The following is a 20284-nucleotide window of genomic DNA, read 5'->3' as shown; positions in this document are numbered from 1 at the left end:
TTTCAGCCATATGAGTGAATGGACTCAAATGGAGATAGAAGAGACATATTTTCTGTCTTCATTATAGATGAAACGATCATCGATATGTTAATTAATGGATTGATGGACTGATAGATGGATATATAACACTTCAAGTCGTTGAATGCATCCATACTTGCTTTAATAATAAAAAAAAAAAAAAAAAAAAAAAAAAAAAAGCTTGATTGAGAAAGATCAAGCCCCAAAGATTGGGTCCAGAATCAAATATGATAATTTTATTAAGGGTACTTTATTGTGCTACGCCGAATGTTGTCATTGTTTAAAAATAAAGAACCTCAAAACCTGACTCGCGAAAGGGTTTTTTTTAAAAAAAAAAAAAAAAAAAAAAAAAAAAAGTTACCCCACCAAAAGGATAAGAAGAACGCCTCAGTTGTGCCATCAGAATCATGAACAGAATGTCATTACATTCTCTAGTCCAACCTTCAACACAATGGAGTTTGAACCATGTCATCAAGTCTTCGAATCCTTTTCAAAGACTCTGGAGAAAAAGACCTAGTTGTATGACAAGAACTCGGACCACAAACAATCTTTTGTTGCAACTGTGTTTTTCTACCACCACCGCCACTAAAACATCTGTATCATCGTTATTATTATCATCATCACCACCACCATCATCGACATCAATGCCGTCAACGTCATCCAATAGTCTTTGCAATTTGATCGAATACAATCAAGAATTCCTGGATATGTGTCGGAAACGATTAGAGGCTAAAACAGACACGAGCGCCTACTTTACGCATTGCAAACAGGAGCCTGTTCGTCAAGCAGGTGTATTTATGGTAAAGAACATGAGATTCCTCTCTTTTTTTTTTTTTTTTTTTTTTTTTTTTATTTATTTTTTATGTTGTATTTGGTAGAATAGCATTTCCTAACCGCTTTTTAAGGGATGTGTAAACTTATTTCTCCCTTTATTTTTTAGCCGCTCTGTGTCCATAAAGGTGTTCCTAGTGTCCTCTTTACGATTCGCGCCAAACATATGAGGAATCACAGGGGTGAAGTCAGGTAATGCCACTTTATTTGACAAGTCCTGGAAACTTGACAAGAGTGGCATTTATATATATATATATATATATATATATATATATATACATATATGTATACTAAATTGATACATTCTCTCTACAGTTTCCCCGGTGGGAAGCGTGATCCTTCAGATAAAACCATTTTGGACACAGCACTGCGTGAGATGGAAGAAGAAATTTTCATCTCCCGAGACGATGTCGAGGTCTTGGGAGAGTATGCACCCTTACCCAATAAGGACTGTACCATGATAGTACATACGTTTGTAGGGCTCATCAAGGAGCCAATCGAAGACATTGAATCCATCCGCTTCAACAAGGATGAAGTCCACAAGGTCTTTACTGTTCCCTTTCGAGATCTCGTCAGTGATAGTAAGAGAGCAATGGTGCAATTCCGTAGTTCAAAATTTCTCTATCCAGTATGGCAGGTTGAGCATGAAAACATCGCCATCTGGGGTCTAACTGCGTTTATTATCGATGGTAAGGGAAGTAGAAAGAAAGAGTTTGGAAAGGGATGTAACTTTTTACTGCTGTTGTAGAAATGACAAAAGTTGACTTTTTTTTTTTTTTTTTTTGACGTAAGGCGTCTTGAGACAAATCGCCAAGGAGGGCCCTGCGAATGCGGTAGAGATCCCTAAGGGAGCTCATATAGGTCGATATACTCCACCTAAATCATCCGCGTAAGTATGCGCTTCATAATCTTCGCGTATGCCCTTTCTTCTACAAGGCATTGTTGTTACTAACTTTCTTTTTTATTTTTTTTTGGCCAGGTTCGTGTAGAAAAGAAAATAGGCAATGATAAGGGGCTCTGCAGATCGTAACAATAGAATAGACATGTGATGGTTGCTAATCCTCAGATAGGACGGAGATAGGATAGAATGGAATGGAACGGAATGGTGTGGAATGAGATTGAGATTGAGTATATTAAAATAAAAAAAAAACTGTAATCTAGAACGGCAACAAAACAACTATTTGTGGATGGATGGATGTTGTGAGATATGATGGTTTTTTTTTTAATGGGTACTGATCATGGAACGTCACCGACTCGAGACTGGGTCCTCAGGATCATTTTCTATTCTGTTTTATATGATAGTGATCGACTCCATTCCTGTGACAAACGTTATCGTCATCTTGACAAAAAGTCCAGAACCAAGAAAAATGGTAGTCCTTGGATGCAAGGAGGCAATTGTCCAAAAAGTTTGCACTATAATAGATTAGAGGGAAATATATACATGTAGTTATTAATGATGAATCAATAATCTTAGATATTTGGATCACCCTCCTCCACTTTTTACGTTTACGACTCTTTCTTTATTCTGACTGGGTCCTGTCTCCTGCTTTAAAAAAAAAAAAAAAAGGGCATTGTTCTTGTTTCTCCGTTCCAGGGAAGACAAGGCACGCAAGGACCTCCCCTTATTTCACTTGATTGGCCGCTTTGCTTTTTTTTTTTTTCCTTTTTCTTCTTTTTTTAAAAAAGAAACATCCGTGCAAAGGGGTTTCATGCTTCCCACCATCCTCCTTTCGACACCCAAATACCCGGTCCACATTATTTTCCATTGTAGGTAGACAATTTCGGAAACTTTTTTCCGAGACACCTCCAGGGAAGGACCACCTGTGTCCTTTATACACCCTTTATTTTTTTTTTTTTTTTTTTTTTTTTTTTTTTGTTACAAGTCCAATTGCCTCCCCCTTCCCTTGTTGACTTTTTTTTGTTATTGTTGTTGTTGTGGTTGTTGCTCGAGTCATATCTTTATCAAGAGTCTTTAATGCTTTTGAAAAGGAAAAGAAAAAGAAAAAGAAAAAGGTGATATTTTTTTTTTTTATATATTTTTATATTTTTATATTTATTTTTTTAGATTAATGAATACAAGACATTCCTATACTGCTGAGTTGACCTTACCGAGGAATTCGTATATTCTTGTACCACTGCTTGTCAGGAACGTTTTATTTAATTTTCTTTCTAATGAAACAAATCTAGAAAAAATTAGACGCGACGTGTCAAATCATTTATTATCCAATAGGGTCAAAGAGATTTTTTTTCCTTGGGCAGGTACTTCAGTTAACCAGAGTATGCTCAAATGAGATTGTTCGCCCTCCTATTTATTTATTTATTTTTTTTATTTTTTAATAAAAAAAAATAAAGGGAAAAAAAATAAAATAAAAATTATTGACAATGTAAATAATCCTGCAGGAAGAGTAAGAATAAAAGTTGGATAGATCGAGGTCCGGTCTTGTAGAGGATATAGTGAGGGATTGGAGGGAGAAGTGAGGGAGGGTGGGTAAATAGAAAAAAAAAAAATGGTGTGAGCAACGCAACGCAATGCTCACATTACATTATTCAAACATAGATCTCATATCCTCACTCATCTTCTATCTTCTATCCCACCACCCTCTCGTTTTTTTTTTTTTTTTCCTTGTAGTTTTTCCTGCAATTAGATAGATATCATACTTTGCGTTGTTTTATTTTGCACATGCGGCTTGTCCCTCATGCAAACAACCCTTTTTTTTTGTTTGTTTGTTTGTTTGTTTGTTTGTTTTTCATTTTTAATTACTTGTTTTGGTATTTTCTGTACAGTGTCCTGTTAAATGATTTTTTGTTCCGAAAAATAATAATAATAATAAAAAAAAAAAACCTCATAGGGAGTTCAAGGAGAGAGAGTGTGTGTGTATGAGAGAGAGAGAATGAGAGAGCGAGAGAGTGAGAGAGAATGAGGAAAAGGAAGGAATGTCTTTCTTCCGTTTTTTTTGTTGACTCAATTGCCACAATTTTACTATTAATATCATTAATACTTTTTGGTTTGTTCCACTGAACCATGATTGCTTCGTTAGGGTCTTCTCTCTCGACCTATCGAATATTTTTTTTTTTATTTAAAAAAAAAATGCTCTATATAATTTCTACAAGAGATACGCGACAGGGCGAAAATATATATATATATTTTTTTTTTCAGAAAAAAAAAAAAAAAAAAAAAAAAGGGCCTTTTGCTCAATTGTACCCTGTTCAATGTTATAAAGAATCAGTGTTGCAGTAATAAACAAGACAGCCAGGGGTTGATTGAAGAGGTTGTTTGGTAGGTTGAATAGAAGAGGCTGATAGGACAAAAAAAGTAAAAATAACATTAACGCCCCATCAGCTTTCCAAAGCCAAAAAGCCCAAGTCCAATCCAAATCCATACCCAAGCCCAAGCCCAAGCCCTCTCTACGGACGCTGCGAACTATGGTGTGCTGCACCCAATGCATCTCTTTACTTGCCTATGCCTAAACCCTTTCCTCCATTTTTTTTTATTTTTTTATTTTTTTTTTTATTTTTTTATTTTTTTTTATTTTTTTTTTATTTTTTTTTTATTTTTTTTTTTCAACTGATGTGTTCATGTGCGCGTGTGCGCATGTGTTGCAGAGATGTAAGGATGTGCCTTTTTGTTTATCTGAGCACATCAACATCAACATCAACGCCAACACCGACATCAACATCAACACCAACATTCACATCCATATCAACATCCATATCGTCATCATCATGCCTTGTGTGTAGTTTACTGTGTTCCTGAGTTTTTTTTTTTTTTTTTTTTATATTCTCCTTCTTCCTTTGTGCTCTATTTTTCTCTTTCTCTCTCTTTCTCTCTCTCTCTCTCTCTCTCTCTCTCTGTCTCTCTCTCTTTCTGTGTTTGCTTGGCAGGCAAATCTTGAATTTATCCTAGTTTAATTTCCCGTGGAAAAAAAGGGAAAACAGAAAAGTCCATAAAAAAAAAAACAAAAACAAAAACAAAAACAAAAAAAAAAAAAAAAATTAATGTATGTATATATCTATGTGGGGGGTGTGGCGATGCTGTCAATGTCACACAAAAAAATCTAAAAAGGAAAAATAAAACAATAAAATAAAAATACGCGAATTAGCAAAAAAAAAAAAAAAAAAAAGAATAAGAGCAGCTCTTTCTTTTCTTTTCTTTTCTTTTTTCTTTTTTGGCACCTGGTCCCCATTAACTCCATTCAGCTTCACCTCCTTGAAAATGAAAATAAAAAAAAATTAAAAAAAGAAAATAATTTCTAATCAGCTTCTGTGTATATATAGAGGATTAGATTAACAGATACAGACAGATAAACCTCGATTTTTTTTTTATATTCAGCCACAAAAGACAAAATGACAATTGAGAGCGAACAGGCCTCATTGTGTAGGTTTGATGGCTTGGGTCTGATCACTAATCGTGCATGGAACCGTTAGACAAGAGAAATCTTTTTTTTTTTTTTTTTTTTTTGCTCAATCTAATTCTTGAGGCTCTTTCTTTCTTTTTGGTTTTGGTTTTGGTTTTTGGTTTTTGTCATGCTGTCCTGTCAGATGAATAAAGGTCAGGCAAAAGCTCTTTTGGACAGAACAATGGGTGATAAGCTAAAAGGGAGAGAATGTCCCCGATTCGTAAGTTTTTTTTTTTTCTTTGGGTTGGGGTCGTCATTTTCTGACCATGCAGGCAGAGAAAGAGCCAGGAGACAAGGAAAAAAAAAAAAAGAAATAAAAAAAAATAAAAAACTTGTAAAAATGTGCATTTATGATATATATATATATACATGTACTCTTACCCAATCCAATGATAAAAAGGTTAAAAAAAAGTACAGGAGAGAAGAACCGTGTGTTTGATCACAAGGAGTTCAACTGAGGAGGATGTGATAACCTGCCAAATATGTCAATGCGTTTGTCCTAGGGTAGTGTCCAGTCATAGTCACCTCATTCATCCTATGCTGTTGCTCTTCCTATCCTTTTGTCTATTTCCGCTTGCTTTATTGAGCATGTAGCTGGCCCTTTTGGGTTGCGATAGAGGAGGACATCAAGGAAAGACGGAGTTATAGAAAGAGACTGAGACTGAGGGACTGAGACTGAGAGAGTGAGACTGAGGGGGGTGAAAGGTCAAACTAGGCAGAGATTATCCTTGCAAGATGTCTGTACATTCCAAGTACCAATGGGGGGTTTTTTTTTTTTTTTATTTTCCCTTTCCTCAGTAAGGATTACAACAATTACAACAATAACGGTCATTACAGCAATCATAGCAATTACCGCAATCATGGTTATTACCGCAATTACAACATTTCCGACAGCAATGTTAGTAAGTGGTCATAAAAAAAAATAAAAAAAAAAATAAAAAGCCCGTTATTTGGTTTGTCCATGATAGCAATCGAACTCTAAATGTGTCGTGACCAAGTTCTTTAAAGATGATAGGTCTCTTTTTAGGACGCGTAGATTGTTATTGCATAGAGTTTGTGGACAAACTAGCTAGACTAGCGGGTGGACCCGCGTATAATTTGATCTATTCTTTTCACATAATATATAAAACACACTACTCTATCGCCTCCAAACCAGGGACCCATTTAAATGCTCAGGAACCGAGACCGAAGACCTGATCATAAGGCGTGTAAATTTAAAAAAAAAAAAAAAAAAAAAAAAAAGGAAAAAGAAAAAGAAAAAGAAGAGGAATTCATCATTCATTCCTTTACAAAATACCGGTTTTATGATCCGGTAGTGACAATAGTTTAAAAAAAAAAAAAAAAAACAACAACAACAACAATGGCCGCTATCTCGGGTTTTATATTGTTTGGGTCAGTCAGTTATGAATTAACAACAACAAAATATTAAAAAAAAAAAAAAAGAAAAAAGAAAAAAGAAAAAAAGAAAACGCTTTTATACCTACGTCCATGTCCCATGTCTATGGCTGTGCCTATGCCCATGCCCTTGTCCAAACCCTCATTAGCCAAGAGAGACTAAAAGGACGGGGGACTATTGAAAAGAAGAAGAAAAAAAACAACAAAAAGAAACTTTACTCACAAGGGTTATGACTAAATCTTTTTCCCGCGAAACATAAATATTAGATATTATTCGGTAAAGGTCTGCGGCGCGAGAATGAAAACCAAGAAACCTGCAACAAACCCAATGCGCCTAAGCAATTGAGTGAGACATTACAAATCATGTTCGGTATTGATCTAACACAGGAACTCTTTTTTTTTTTTTTTTTTTTTTTTTCTAATTATTTAACCACTTTGTTCTGAAAGTACATAAGCATAAACATAGTAACAAGGAACGTCATTCTCACTCTTTAGATCGCCAGGGGAAGAAGAGAGAGGAGAGAAGAGGAAATACAAAAAAAAAAAAAAAAAAAAAAGAGATCAATCAGAAGGATTGTCCTTTCTTTTTTGTTCGTGATGATCCAGCTAGAACCAACTGGTTTGAAGTACTCGAGTAAACTAAAAAGGGGATCAATTGTATCTTTATCCGTTGTTCCGGTGTATTCATGCAAAAAAAAAAAAAAAAAAAAAAAAAAGAAAGAAAGAAAAGAGGACAAAGATAGACTATGAATTACCCTGAAGCTGCCTTGCATTTAACAGGTGTTGTTTCTGGTTGGTTTTGCGGTGTAAAAAAAAAAATTAAGGTTGAAGATCATTCGCATTAAAGAAAAGTCGAGAAGTCATAGAGAAATAATTGCACATTGGCTGAGGAAGGACGGGTCTTTATTCCGGACTTGTAATACGGTCTATGTGGCTGGCATAATCGAAGGGCCAAAGAAAAAAAAAAAAAAAAAAAAAAAAGTGAAACGAAAAACTTATTGGTTTTAGCTGTGTGCTGACGCTAGCAAAAAACAACAACAAAAAAACAAAAAAAAAGGATTGCATGCTTTTTTTTTTTTTGTCATTATGGATGTGGTTATCATCTCTGTTGGAAAAGGAAAAATAAAAGGAATGCGGTTTTCCTTATCATTGCAGTAAATGCAAAATGCAGATGCAAAGAAGGGCGCCTAAGGGTTTTTTATGTTTTTATGCCAGTTTTTTTTTGTGGTCGGCTTTAGAAACACTTTTTTTTTTTTTTTTTCTTTTTCTTTTTCTTTGATAATGTTGCGATGTATCATGATCAAGGATAGCAATTGGGCCAACCGGCAATTTATTTGTGGACTGTGCATTTGTGTGTGCATCTGCATTATGCTTTTTTTTTTTTTTTTTTTTTTTTGTGCTGTGTGTAACCAATTCCACTCTTATGGGATGGATGGTGGCCAACAAGAAGCTCAATTGACAGGATGATTGTCGACCACGACTGTCGCTGTCTCTCACTCATTAGTCGCAATTGTTTGTTCGTCACAATAAATTTTTATTTTATTTTTATTTCAATTTTTATTTTTTATTTTTATTTTTTATTTTTTATTTTATTCGTTGTTTGACTATGTGAGAGATGGGTCCCAGTGGATAAATGATCAAGTCTATTTTAATTCAATGAATAAAATTATTTTATTTTGAATTCGACAAAAGAGAGGACATAGACAATAGACAATAGACAATAGACAATAGACAATAGACAATGGATAATGAATATATATAATATATATATATATGTTTAATATACTATACACATATATATAGTGTATATAACACTGTATAGATAGATATATGCCTGCATTCAATTGTTTTTTTGCATAATATATGCATATATATATAAATAATATAGAATAGAGTAGTCTAATATATAGCAATATATATATCTCTATTATTCTAAATTGTCTTTTGTAATTGGACAAAACTTGGCTATCTCATAGGCCAAGTATTGTAATCATGACCTTATCCAATTTGATTCAATAGCACAGTATACAATACTATCCTATGTATAATATATATATATCTATATTCTATACATTATCTATCTATCTATTTATCTATACACATATAATAAATATATCCTCAGTCAATACAATCCAATGGACACAACATTGACATGGTATTTTATTAATCCACATACACACACACAGACACAGACATTGCGTTGTTTGGTGTCCCTGCCTTTTTGTTTTTGGATGGGTATATAAATGAGGCGATGATTGACCAACTTTTTCTTTTTTATTTCTCCTTCACTTCTTCACTCTACCTTTATCTTTTATTTTTTCTTTTTTCTTTTTCTTTTTCTTTTTCTGCTTCTTCTTCTTCTTTTCTTTCTTTCTCTCTTTCTTTTCTCTTGTCAAGAAAAAATAATAAAGAAAAGTATTGTGTGTGGCATCAAAAAAAAAATATAACAATCAACTACCCTTTTTCTTGCAGTCAGCCATGCTCTGTACTCTTTTACATTCACTCTGTTCACAATCCTCAGCCACTCACAGCAGATACCTTGCTTCAACTACTACTACTACTACTACTACTACTACTACTACAACTTTAACTACAACTGCTACTACTTTTACTACAACTCTTACTACACCACCAAAACATCCCTGGTCCGCCAATATGTCCTCAGACGCAGATTCCTATGCCTTTTCCCCTCCAGCCTCCCCCTCCCACACAATGACCCATGCAGGCTCCTCCATCACTCCCCCGGGCTCCCCACCCTCGCCCACAATGAGTATGAAAAGCATTAACGGTCACCCTCTCTTGCTCGACTCGGCCCTTCAGCTCTCTAGCCAAAAGAAGATCAAGGTCATGATCGTCGACGACAACTCTGTCAACCTCAAAATCCTCTCCCGCATGCTCGCTGTTCACTTCAAAGAGACCGTCAACCTGGCTTCAGTCGTCACCTCTGGAGTCGATGCACTCGAAATCCTCAACAGAGAAGAATTTGATCTCATCCTCATGGACATTGATATGCCTGTCCTCACCGGGGTTGAGACCACTGCCGCCATCCGTCGAAATGCTCCAGAGCACCCGATCCTGGAACAGAACCAAAAGGTTCCCATCATCGCCGTCACCACCAGCGATGGACAGGAACAGCGTGAGCTCTATCAGCAGGTCGGCATGACTGAGTGTGTCAGCAAGCCCATCTCCATCCCAAAGTTGCGCGCTGCTATCGATACAGCCATGAGCTCAACCATTCGTTCCCTTACCGGATGAATTACCCCCTTCTGATCCATATAAAAAACTCCCCCCACCACCACCTTACCCTGCCTTTGTCCTGCAGCAACAGTAAGGTCAGGTCGCTCAAGACCAGAGGTCGCTTCCTCTCCTTTTACAAAGTAGCAACGATGCGACCCCAAGTATTACCGCCGTCATTTCCAATCTTTATTTTTCTTTTCCCATTTGTTTGGTTCAACTCCCGAACCAATTCAAACAGCTCGGAATAATCAAAAGAAAGAAAGAAAAAAAAAAAAAAAAAAAAAAAAAAAAGATAGGGAACTCAAGAAAAACAAAAAACATACACAAAAAAAAAAAGGGTAACTTTTTTTATTTTTTTTCCCTTTATGCTCTCTTGGCATTACGAGAGAAAAGATGCATCGCACATGATGTGATCACTTCAATGTATATAGCCCTCTCTTTTTCTTTTATCCCTGCTTTACAGCTGACTCTTGTAAATAGCTCCACCCCTACAACGTTTAGATAACATTCATCCTTTTTATATCCTTCTGATACCCATGACAGCAATAGAGAATTTTTTTTTTTTTCTTTTGCTGATTATAATAAACAAAGATAAATAAAAAGGAAGAACTACATGTATATTTCTGAAAAAACTTTATAAATGTATACATATTATGATTATTCTCTCATGTGCAAACAGAAAAAAATAAAAAAATAAAAAAAATAAAAAGTCGTAACATTTTGAGATCCTGATGTTGAGGGTCCTGAATATCACCACATCCAGTTCCGCGAGATCGCTCTATTGTCTTTAATTTTTTTTTTTTTTTTTTTTTTTTTTTTTTCTTTGCTGTGTGAAACGTAGGATTGGGCAAGATGGATAAACAAATTTCATTTTGGTCTTTTGGTTCTTCTGTAAAGGTGTGTATGTGGTCTGGTTGGTTTTGGTGGAAGACAAAAAGGCTATGGATAAAATGATATTGGACAATTATCCTCAGCCCTGTTATGGCAATGATATGATTGCCCTCCCCCCGCTTAGAAAAAAAAAGGGAATGCGGACATTCTGATACGATCATATCCATGACCAAACAAAAAAAAAAAAAAAAAAAAAAAAAAGTCGTGCAATGCTTTTGCTATGGAAGAATTATGCTTGTGCGCAAACGCGATAATGGCTCATCACTTACCATATTTGTGACACATTTGTTTATCTTTATTTGTTTGGTTTTCTTTTTTTTTTTTTTTGTGTAATAATCTTTTTCTCATTCTTCACTTAGAGTCCCTTAAGTGGTTCACACGAAATAGAAAATAATGCATTTCGCCAAGGCTTCTTTAAAATACATTCATTCTTACTTGAATAAAAAAAAATTGACGTAAAACGAGGAAAGAGCCAAAGACGTAGCAAGACGTAGAGAGACGTAAAGATTAGATCTAATTCAATCGCATATTCAATTAAAAAAGTCGATTTGTTATTTGACCATGCATGCTTCCCCGATAAAGTTGTTCTTTTTTATTATTGCTATGTAACGGTCTTTCAAACACGAGTGTGGACTACATATATATCATCATCATCATCATTATCATTATCATTATAATAATAATAATAATAATAATAATAATAATGAAGAATGAAATAAAAAAAATAACGAAATAAAAAAATAATAAAAAAACATATAAACGTTCCTTTTTTTCCTCTCCCTTTTTTTTTCTTCTTCTCAACCTCATCGCATCTTTGCATGTCATGGGTGTCCGTGTTTAGACCACGTGTGGAATGGATGATTTCCTTTCCTTTGGTCAGTGTTTGCGAACATGGTCATCAGAGTTCATCATCAAGCGTTAATCCTTTTACTTTTTTACTTTTTATTCTTTTTAGTAATACTGCTGTCAATTTACTATGGTTCATGTTCTATACTTTGTAACGATGCCAAGAGTAATTAACTACGGTAACGACGACAACGAACTAACAATAATAATAATACTAATTAAGAAAAAGAAAAAAAAAAAGAAAAAAAAAAAAAAAAAAAAAAGTAGAAGGAAAGAAAGATCGGGAAACAGGAATATCCTATCTCTCCTTTCATTGGTTCTTCCGTCCCTGTACTGGCTCAAAAAAAAAAATTAAAAAATTGCGCTTTCTGCATTTTGCTCAATTTTTTCTATAACGTTAAATGGATCAAGACAAGTTTTAAAAAAAAAAAAAAAAAAAAAACTAGAAAGAGATGGAACAAGAAAAAAAAACCCCCCAGAGATGGAACAATAAAGAAAAAGGAGAAATAGAAAAATACGGAAAAAGAAAGAAAAAGAAAGAAAAGATACGGAGAAAGTGAATGGGGAGGAACAGGTAAAAGAGATGAGAGCCATTCATTAACTGTAAACAATACAGACAGGATAAATAAACAATAAACAATCCAATCTCCCCATTGTAGATTATGTCATTTCCGAAATTGCTTGCCAAATCGGGAATGGTCGCGCAGTCTTTAAAGGCCTGATGGGTCATTTACAAATTATCCACTATGTAAAGCCTAATTAATTGACCACCAAATTTCACACGCTCCTCTTTCCAAGTACCCTATTTTCAAATCTATTCCCCTGGACTGGGGAATAGGAGAATGCTCTTTACCTTGTACCACACTCACACCCACCCACACCCTCACGCACACACACACATACACAAAAAGAAAAACACAGACTCTTTGAAGTAAGAATGACAGTGAAACATCAAAAGAAGGACAGAGACAGAATGACAAAAAGAGAGAGTGGAAATGGGTGGGTGGGTGAGGAAAAGGGGCGTTTTTTTTTTTTTTTTTTTTTTTTTTTCCTTAGCCGCCGCTGGTGCTAAATTATCTGGAATGAGTAAGCGGAATAAAAGAGCGCATGCGAAATCCGTGCACATCTACATCTCGATCAAGTCAGCACCAATGATATTGTATACATATCCCAACAACAATAACAAAAAACAATTAAAAAACCAAAGATAGCAAAACTAAAGAGTAAAGAAAGAGTAAAAAAGTACAGAGAACAGGCGCTGGTTAGCAAACAAGTTAGGAAAATGACTTTTCCCGTTCATCAAATTACCACCCCCGGATTTTTTTTTAAAAAAAATTTTTTTTCAACAGCTTTTTGCGATCGCACCAACTAAAAATGAACCAGCTGCTCTCATTTTACATAATTTGCCACATTTATTTAAATATACATATCGCACTTCCTTACTCCTTTATGTTTTAGGGTCAGGAAGAGAGGAAGATAATGCATGTTATTGTTAGGAGTTGCGAGAGAGAGAGAGAGAGAGAGAGAGAGAGGAAGGTAGACAAGGTTGAGACAGATACATCGACAGATTGAACGAGAGATGTTTGAATAAAATATCTATTTCGCACTAGCACGCTTTTTCTGTTCTACTCTATTTCTCAACTCTTTTGAACACACTCTCCACCAAACTCCTTCGCTTCTTAGGGATGTAGCCACATCTCTCAACATGGTGTTTTATTTTATTTTATTTTTATTTTACTTTTATATTTTATTTTTTTATTTTTTTTATTTTTTATTCTATTTATTTTTTTATTTTTTTTATTTTTTATTCTTTTTTTTTTTTATTTTTTTATTTTTTTATTTTTTTAATAGGTCGCTGATCCAAACGCAAGAAAAAAAAAAAAAAAAAAAAACGGTGTATGTGCATATGTGCATGTACTTTGAGAAGAATAAAAAAGAAATAGTAATAATAACAATCATAATAATAAAAATAATACTAATTACAATAATAATAAAAATAATACTAATTACAATAATAATAAAAATAAAAATAATAACAATAATAATGATAATAAAAAGAAAAGAAAAGAAAAGAAAAGAAAAGAAAAGGAAGGTCTACTGAGCAAGTTAGTCTTGATCGTAATACTCTCTCTCTCTCTCTCCTTTGACACTTTTGGGCTATTTGATCAATCGACCTTTGTAAAGACAACTGAGCTGACGTTCCTAAACCCTTCCTTCCTTTGACCCATCAACAACGAGTTCCTTCTCCTCAACACCATAGCCAAATACATTCTAGTGCAAGCATAGCAACTTTTGTCCCTGATGAAAATAAATGGTCAATTGATGTCCCGATGTTTTGCGATAGTGTTGCTTTATAGTTTTATAGTTTATTATTGTTATATACTTTACTAGTTTTTTTTTTTTTTTTTTTTTTAATTACTTATTTATTTATCTATTTTATTTCATTATACACCATTAAAAAGAAAAAAAAAACAAATGATCTGCGTGTTTTGTCATACTTATCATAGCGGATCGAAGACCCTTGCTTGATTAGCTTGTTAGAAGAAGAATAAAAAAAAAAAAAAAATGCACAGGGCAACGATTTTTTTTTTTTGGGAGACTGCATGAAGGATGCAACACAGTCTCATTTTTGAATGACAATGTCTTGACAATAGAATTTAAAAAAAAAAAAAAAAAAAAAACCCAATGTTGTTGTTTTTTTTTAAAAAAAATGACAAATCCTTGCATGTGTATAGCATCCCGTCAACGTTAACGTCAATGCCAACTCTCTTCTTTCTATCTCTCTATCTATCTCTCTATCTATCTCATAGGGCCATTGGATGATCCTTGTTTTCTGCAATACAGACGTCAAAGTGGGACTTTATGTTGTCCCATGCGCACGATAACTCTTTTTATTTTATTTTATTTTATTTCCATTTGTTTGCATTGTTTCTTGACAACGCATCATACATGCAATGCAGCTTCACACAATGCAGCCATTTTCAAAACCTGAAAAGTTTAAAATCAATCAAATTCAAGGGGATAGAAGGTAAGTTAAAGGGGACGTGGTCTTTGTCATACCGTCCCCCAATCCTTTGACGAGGTGCCCGACCCGCTGTGTTATGTGTATTTGTTTGTATTGGAATACTGCATTGCTCAGCACTGGTCCTGTTCCCCCGATCTCAAATAAATTTCCATTACATCATTTGAACCGTGACCTCAAACCTCAATCAGGGCATAAATAATGGTCAACAAAAAAAATTTTTTTTTTTTTTTTTTTTTTTTTTTCTCCTTGCAAGCAATATTGTCATCGTGTACATGTATTTATATGAACAGGGTAATCCCTTTTTTTTTTTTTTACGATAACGATAGAATGCGTGGGATGTACAAACAGAAAAAAATAACAAAGAAAAACGCGACATTACAACGATTGTCTACCTGTCCGTCCGGATATAGACCACAGCATTGCAACTCGTTGGAACCGTTATCGCGTGAAAATAGCCCTGTGTTATAAAAAAAAAAAAAAAAAAAAAAAAAAATAGGGGAAGAAAAGATAATAGATAATAGCAACATTTATTGATAGAGACAAGGTCATCACATACCCAACGGAGTCCTTTCAGAGGTTGACAAGTAGGATCACAAAGTCGTCACTCGAATGATAACAATAACGCAAAGTAAAAAATGAACATGCTTTCCTATTGTTGAGCATGACTATGACAATAGTAAAATGAACACGTCTTCTACGGTGAACAGATGTCTATTGAAAAGAATTCCCCATTTGCCTCCGCTCTCATTAAAAAAAAAAAAGGCTTTTCGCTCCCGTTCCCGTGACTTCAAGCATCGGGCTGTACTGTATAAACGCCCAAAAGTCCGAAAAAAAAAAATTCGTTTGAAGGGTAAAGGCTCAATTGTCCATAGTAGAAGTAAAAGTAAAAAAAATCGTTTTGTCCAAAAAAAAAAAAAAAAAAAAAAAAAGAAAAAAAAAAAAACCGTTATCCATGAAAAAGAAAAAGTCCATTTGTCCAAAAAAAAAAGAAAAAAAAAAAAAAAAGAAGAATTGAGAGCATCCTGGAGTCCTTAGCATCATGGGGAGTTTTTTTTTTTAACCAAGAGAACAGCTCAGCATTTCTACATCATCTGGGCTAAATATACGCTCAAAGACACCCCAGAGCAAAAGCCCGCTTTTCTTTTTCTTTTCAATCACTATAAATGGAAATAAATGGGTATCCGCTGGAGCCAACGGTGCGGGATGGTCTTCAGCCCCTTCCTCATTTTTTTATTTTTTTTTCTTTGGACATCAACATTTGTGAGCTTAGGGATTTACTCCCAACTCTCTCTAAAAAAAAAAAAAAAAAAAAAAGATAAATGTATAAAAATATACACTATCCTAATTAAACAACGGAGAATATTTTCTGAAGAACAAAAAGGGTCCTTCTCCTCCTTTTCTTGCATGCAATGTATTGAGCAAGCATATATCCCAGTCAGTCTATATCTGAACGCGTGCTTTGCCCTCTTTTATGTGTGAGCTGTTCGACTTTCAACCTTATTCATGTTCCTACCAACGTTGAACGGACGGAACAATGTTACACATAAATCCACCCTTGAGCCAGTTGCCAATGAGCCATGAAACTGTTTTAGATAGGTCTTCTCTCCAAAACAACAAAAAAACAAAAGAGTATAATTCAGTAATCTGGCTGTCATGCTGGCTCTTGTAGTAATCTAGTCAGCTAAGGAAGACAATTGGGCGATTTCATTGGCTTGATTCTTTCGATAGCGTTCTACGATTGGTCCCCTCGAGGAGCAGATAGTAGGTAAGCAAGTAAATAAGAAGACTTGCTTTACCTTGCCTTAGCCTAACATGTGTATGTTGTTTGTCTCTGTGTCTGTGTCTGTGTCTATGCTTGCGTATGACACTTGGACTAGCTTGTTCATTATAGAGACAATAGAGTACTGTCCAAGTCCACATCCTTATCCCCCTTTCTCCTCCCTTTCTTTTCTTTTCCGCTCTAAACAAGATCGGAGGAGGGATCACGATTGGTTCATAACGGCAAAAGGATCCAAACAAGACAGATTCATGTAAAAAGTATTTTGAACACAGAGAGAGAGAGAGAGAGATCTAATGATGTAGTACCAATCAATCGTTATAAAAATCGACGGGGCCTCTACGGGTCCTTCACAATCCGGGACCTGATATGCAGGGCAAAACAGAGCAAAAAAAAAAAAGACTCTTTTTTTGGATCCCTGCCATTGAGGTTTTTTTTTTTTTTTTTTTTTTCAACAACAGCCCTTCCGATCTTTGTTCACACTCTGTGATACACGAAAATTACGTTTTTAAAAGCGCGCCTTTATTTTTATTTTTATTTTTATTTTTATTTTTATTCTTATTCTTAAAGAGACAATTTGTAGTGCTCTTCTGAGCCAATTTTTTTATTTTTTTATTTTTTTATTTTTTTTAGTTTTTGATGTTGAGGTTGTCAACGAAGTTTTGACGATATGATGGTCAAATGAAGTTTCATTTGATTTTACAGCCCCAAATTATATACGATCATCCTTTTTTAATTTTTTATATTTTATTTTTATTTTATTATTTTTTTTATTTTGTTATTTTGTTATTTTGTTATTTTGTTATTTTGTTGATTTAATTTTTAATTATTATTTTTTTTTATTCACAAAAATAGAGGTACAAAAAAGATGCGAATTGTCCTGCATCGCTGATCCATATTAGTTACTACAGGACTCTTACATTGCTGTCATGAGCCCTGAATAGCTTAAGCAACCCATCCTCTCCCCTTCATTGACCCTCTAAATCTTGCATTCGCCGATTGCGATATTTATGACCCAAATCTCTTGCTCTCTTCACACACTCACACCGATCTTTTTGTTTGTTATTATTACTATTGTTATTACAGCATTAACATTAGCATTTCTGAGCTTTTGTTGTTATTCTCATTTTCCCCTGAAGTCCAACGACATATTTTCTTGTCATGGACAGCCGATCTGTCTCGAAGACTTGGTGTTTTGAAAGGGAAAAAAGGGGAAGGATGGTACATACAACTGATGTTTTTTTTTTTTTTTTTTTTTTTTTTTTTCAAGGCTCTTTACATGCATGCAGTAAATGTAGTAACAAGATGCCCAACATGAGTTGACCTTTTTTTTTTTTTTTCTTCAAAAAAAAAAAAAAAAAAAAAAAAAAAAAAGCCTTCTGGGTGAATAACATTTTTATAAATCTACGAAGCGGACGAGGGGGAAGGAGGAGTGAGCATTAATTTGCGTAAGCAACCATCGTCCTGGAGCGACAAGCTCCAGATTTTCCCTTGTCCTCGCTTTGCATGATACCCGATGTGTTTTTGATTTGTCAAACAACCACAGCTCACCCCCTTTGACTTTTCGGAGCTTTCGCTTAGAAAGGTGATCTTCAACTGTTCGAGCAATGCTGGGCTGTTAAGCAATCGGATCAGAATTAGATTTGGTATGCAAGTCTCCCTGTAAGGATATCAAGATAGTAATGTTCTATTACAGTATTTATTCAGATGATGGCCTCCTGTGAGCCACAATCGGCCAGTTAGCCTTCCCCAAATCTACAAAGTCCCCCCCCCCCCCCCCTGACTCCACTGTTCTGCATCAAATCGCAGATGCGACTGGAAAGAATACCCACGTGGCGATCTCTATATTGACTATCCTATCCATACACACGCATGGTTTCTCTTTTTCGACCCTTCAAACAAAATACGGCAACATCGTCTCCTTTAGAAAGTCATAGCCAAGGATATACCAGAGGAGAACCGGCAGAATGAAGCATTGGGTACCTTTTACACCTTTTATATAGAAGAAGACCCAGACGCTCCGTTCTAGATCGAGCTGGGACCTTGGTTAATAAAGTAGGAGGCTAACAGTTGTTCTACTGACTCTTGGGCGCTAAAAGGCCTGAAATGATTCTGATACTGGCTTTATGATTTTATGGTACCTGTTACTTGGGCTTTGCTTGGCTAAAACTAGTCTATTATAAAATAGCATCTCCTTGCTTTATTTGAACAAAACTTGGCAAATGATACAGTTTCTTTTATTGGAGTCCTCTTTGACGCGTAATAAAGCATCGGAGATTGTGTCCCTAAAGCCACCACCAATAGGCTGGAACAACGAAGCGAGTGTAGCACAATCTTGACTTACTGACGTTAGAAAGATTCTTCGATGCAATGCAGCCGTAGTCTGCTAGTGATCAGTAGAATGAAGGCCCAAAATGACCTCAAGCAAACAAAAAGCCCTTGGCGAAAGCTTTCTTGTATACGCTCTTGTCCTTTCTCAGTGATGGGCGTGTGGCTGCATTGGAGAGAGGGAGACATCGTTTCAAAAAAGTGGCCCAAGTATGTATATGTATACCTGTGACCAGCCGAGAGAAGCTTTTGGTAAAAATACCTGCAGGTTATATCTAATTCTTTTCTGGAATGAGTTTCCGTGGTCTTTCCATATTCGATGGTGTCCCTTGCTCGCATCAACATTCGAAATCATTTCAGCTGTCTGTGTACTACACCGATAGAGTCATCAAGGTTTCATAGACTGTTTCCTTCACAACAAAGCCAATAAATAGATACTACAGGCTCCTCAGCCGTCAACGCTTCGTTCTGGTTCAAGAGGGAGATCATAGCCTACTGTAGCTAGATTGTTTATGAAGGTCCAAAATGGGTTTGGATGGGATATGAGGGTTTGTATATAAAGAATTAGCCAAAGTCGTTGATATAATGTACTGTGCGTGGCCTTTACGACTGTGAAGCGAGGTAATATAGTAGCAAAAACCTACTCTTCCCAAGAGCGAACGGTATTGCTTCTTTGGAGTTGTATATCAATTGATAGGCTTTTGCCATCGTTTGTAGAACAGCTAATCTTATGGTAGCACATAGACGCGTTTATATATATATACTTTTTTTTTTTTTTTTTTTTTTTTTTTTTTTCAATGAGCGACATCAATGATATCCAGAGCCAATTTGTTCACTATTACTACCATCAGCAGCATCATCTCAATCCCATCCTCTCTCATCATGAAAGCGCAGCAAGAGCAATCGATGATGCTACCCTGCAGTTGTTGACCTACATAATATATTTTACATGTCATTTCGACTTTTTTATAGGACTGTAGGGATTATAATTAGTCGAATATAAAATAAAACCTCCGCCCACATTGCCAATCAAGTCAATTATAAAAAAAAAAAAAAAAAAAAAAAAAGAGACCTGGCCTGGGCTTCCAACACCCTTTCCTCTACATTTTCCTTTTACGATTCAACAAACGTGGCTTGCGAAACAACAGCAGTCTATGCTATAGTCACCCAAATATGCTCCTTTTTCTTTTTTAGCAACATCTTTCTTCCTTTTATTGGCATCGCTCACTCATTTCACCTCGCCATTCTTTTCCGTAACTTCACATAATCATACATATTCCATCGGCTTTAAAAAAAAAAAAAAAAAAAAAAAAGTATGTGTGATGAATAAGAAAAAAATAAAAGATAAAAGTAGACATGTTCGGTGTAACTTCGCATTGTCGGGCTTGGCAGCAACAGCCATGTCAGGTCATACGATGAAGTGTCTGTCTGTAACATGCAAAAACTGTGACTAGGGTCTACGTCCACTCATTCATTTTATTATATTGCTAACTCTATCACAAAACTCCTTTTCTTTGACGCACTTCTTGTGTTCCCCTC

General features: G+C 35.1%; 4 protein-coding genes across 4 annotated transcripts; 2 read left to right on the top strand and 2 right to left on the bottom strand.

Annotated features, from left to right (window-relative positions):
- Positions 1-725: 725 nt before the first annotated feature.
- BCR41DRAFT_313530 (NUDIX hydrolase domain-like protein) lies at positions 726-1597 on the top strand (the record flags this gene model as incomplete). Its single annotated transcript, XM_022021139.1, has 3 exons — positions 726-818; positions 959-1041; positions 1165-1597. The coding sequence occupies 3 exons, from the start codon at positions 726-728 to the stop codon at positions 1595-1597; spliced, it is 609 nt and encodes a 202-aa protein (XP_021876239.1).
- Positions 1598-8961: 7364 nt separating this feature from the next.
- Positions 8962-10146, top strand: BCR41DRAFT_363188 (CheY-like superfamily). Its single transcript, XM_022025851.1, has one exon. It carries the CDS (start codon positions 9120-9122, stop codon positions 9894-9896), a length of 777 nt encoding a protein of 258 aa, XP_021876238.1. The 5' UTR covers positions 8962-9119; the 3' UTR covers positions 9897-10146.
- A 4189-nt stretch (positions 10147-14335) lies between these two features.
- BCR41DRAFT_414675 (hypothetical protein) lies at positions 14336-16560 on the bottom strand (the record flags this gene model as incomplete). Its single annotated transcript, XM_022029500.1, has 7 exons — positions 14336-14502; positions 14676-14775; positions 15033-15097; positions 15702-15857; positions 15919-15930; positions 16154-16243; positions 16437-16560. The coding sequence occupies 7 exons, from the start codon at positions 16558-16560 to the stop codon at positions 14420-14422; spliced, it is 630 nt and encodes a 209-aa protein (XP_021876237.1). The 3' UTR covers positions 14336-14419.
- An 825-nt stretch (positions 16561-17385) lies between these two features.
- Positions 17386-19453, bottom strand: BCR41DRAFT_375094 (hypothetical protein; the record flags this gene model as incomplete). The annotated part of the gene is made up of 7 exons (XM_022026915.1): positions 17386-17468; positions 17697-17757; positions 17969-18077; positions 18566-18591; positions 18762-18803; positions 18972-19116; positions 19353-19453. 7 exons carry the CDS (start codon positions 19451-19453, stop codon positions 17386-17388), a joined length of 567 nt encoding a protein of 188 aa, XP_021876236.1.
- Positions 19454-20284: the final 831 nt, after the last annotated feature.

The sequence above is a fragment of the Lobosporangium transversale genome (genome assembly GCF_002105155.1).
Source record: "Lobosporangium transversale strain NRRL 3116 chromosome Unknown BCR41scaffold_61, whole genome shotgun sequence".
Taxonomy (NCBI): domain Eukaryota; kingdom Fungi; phylum Mortierellomycota; class Mortierellomycetes; order Mortierellales; family Mortierellaceae; genus Lobosporangium; species Lobosporangium transversale.
This window is presented reverse-complemented; position numbering and strand designations above follow the sequence as displayed.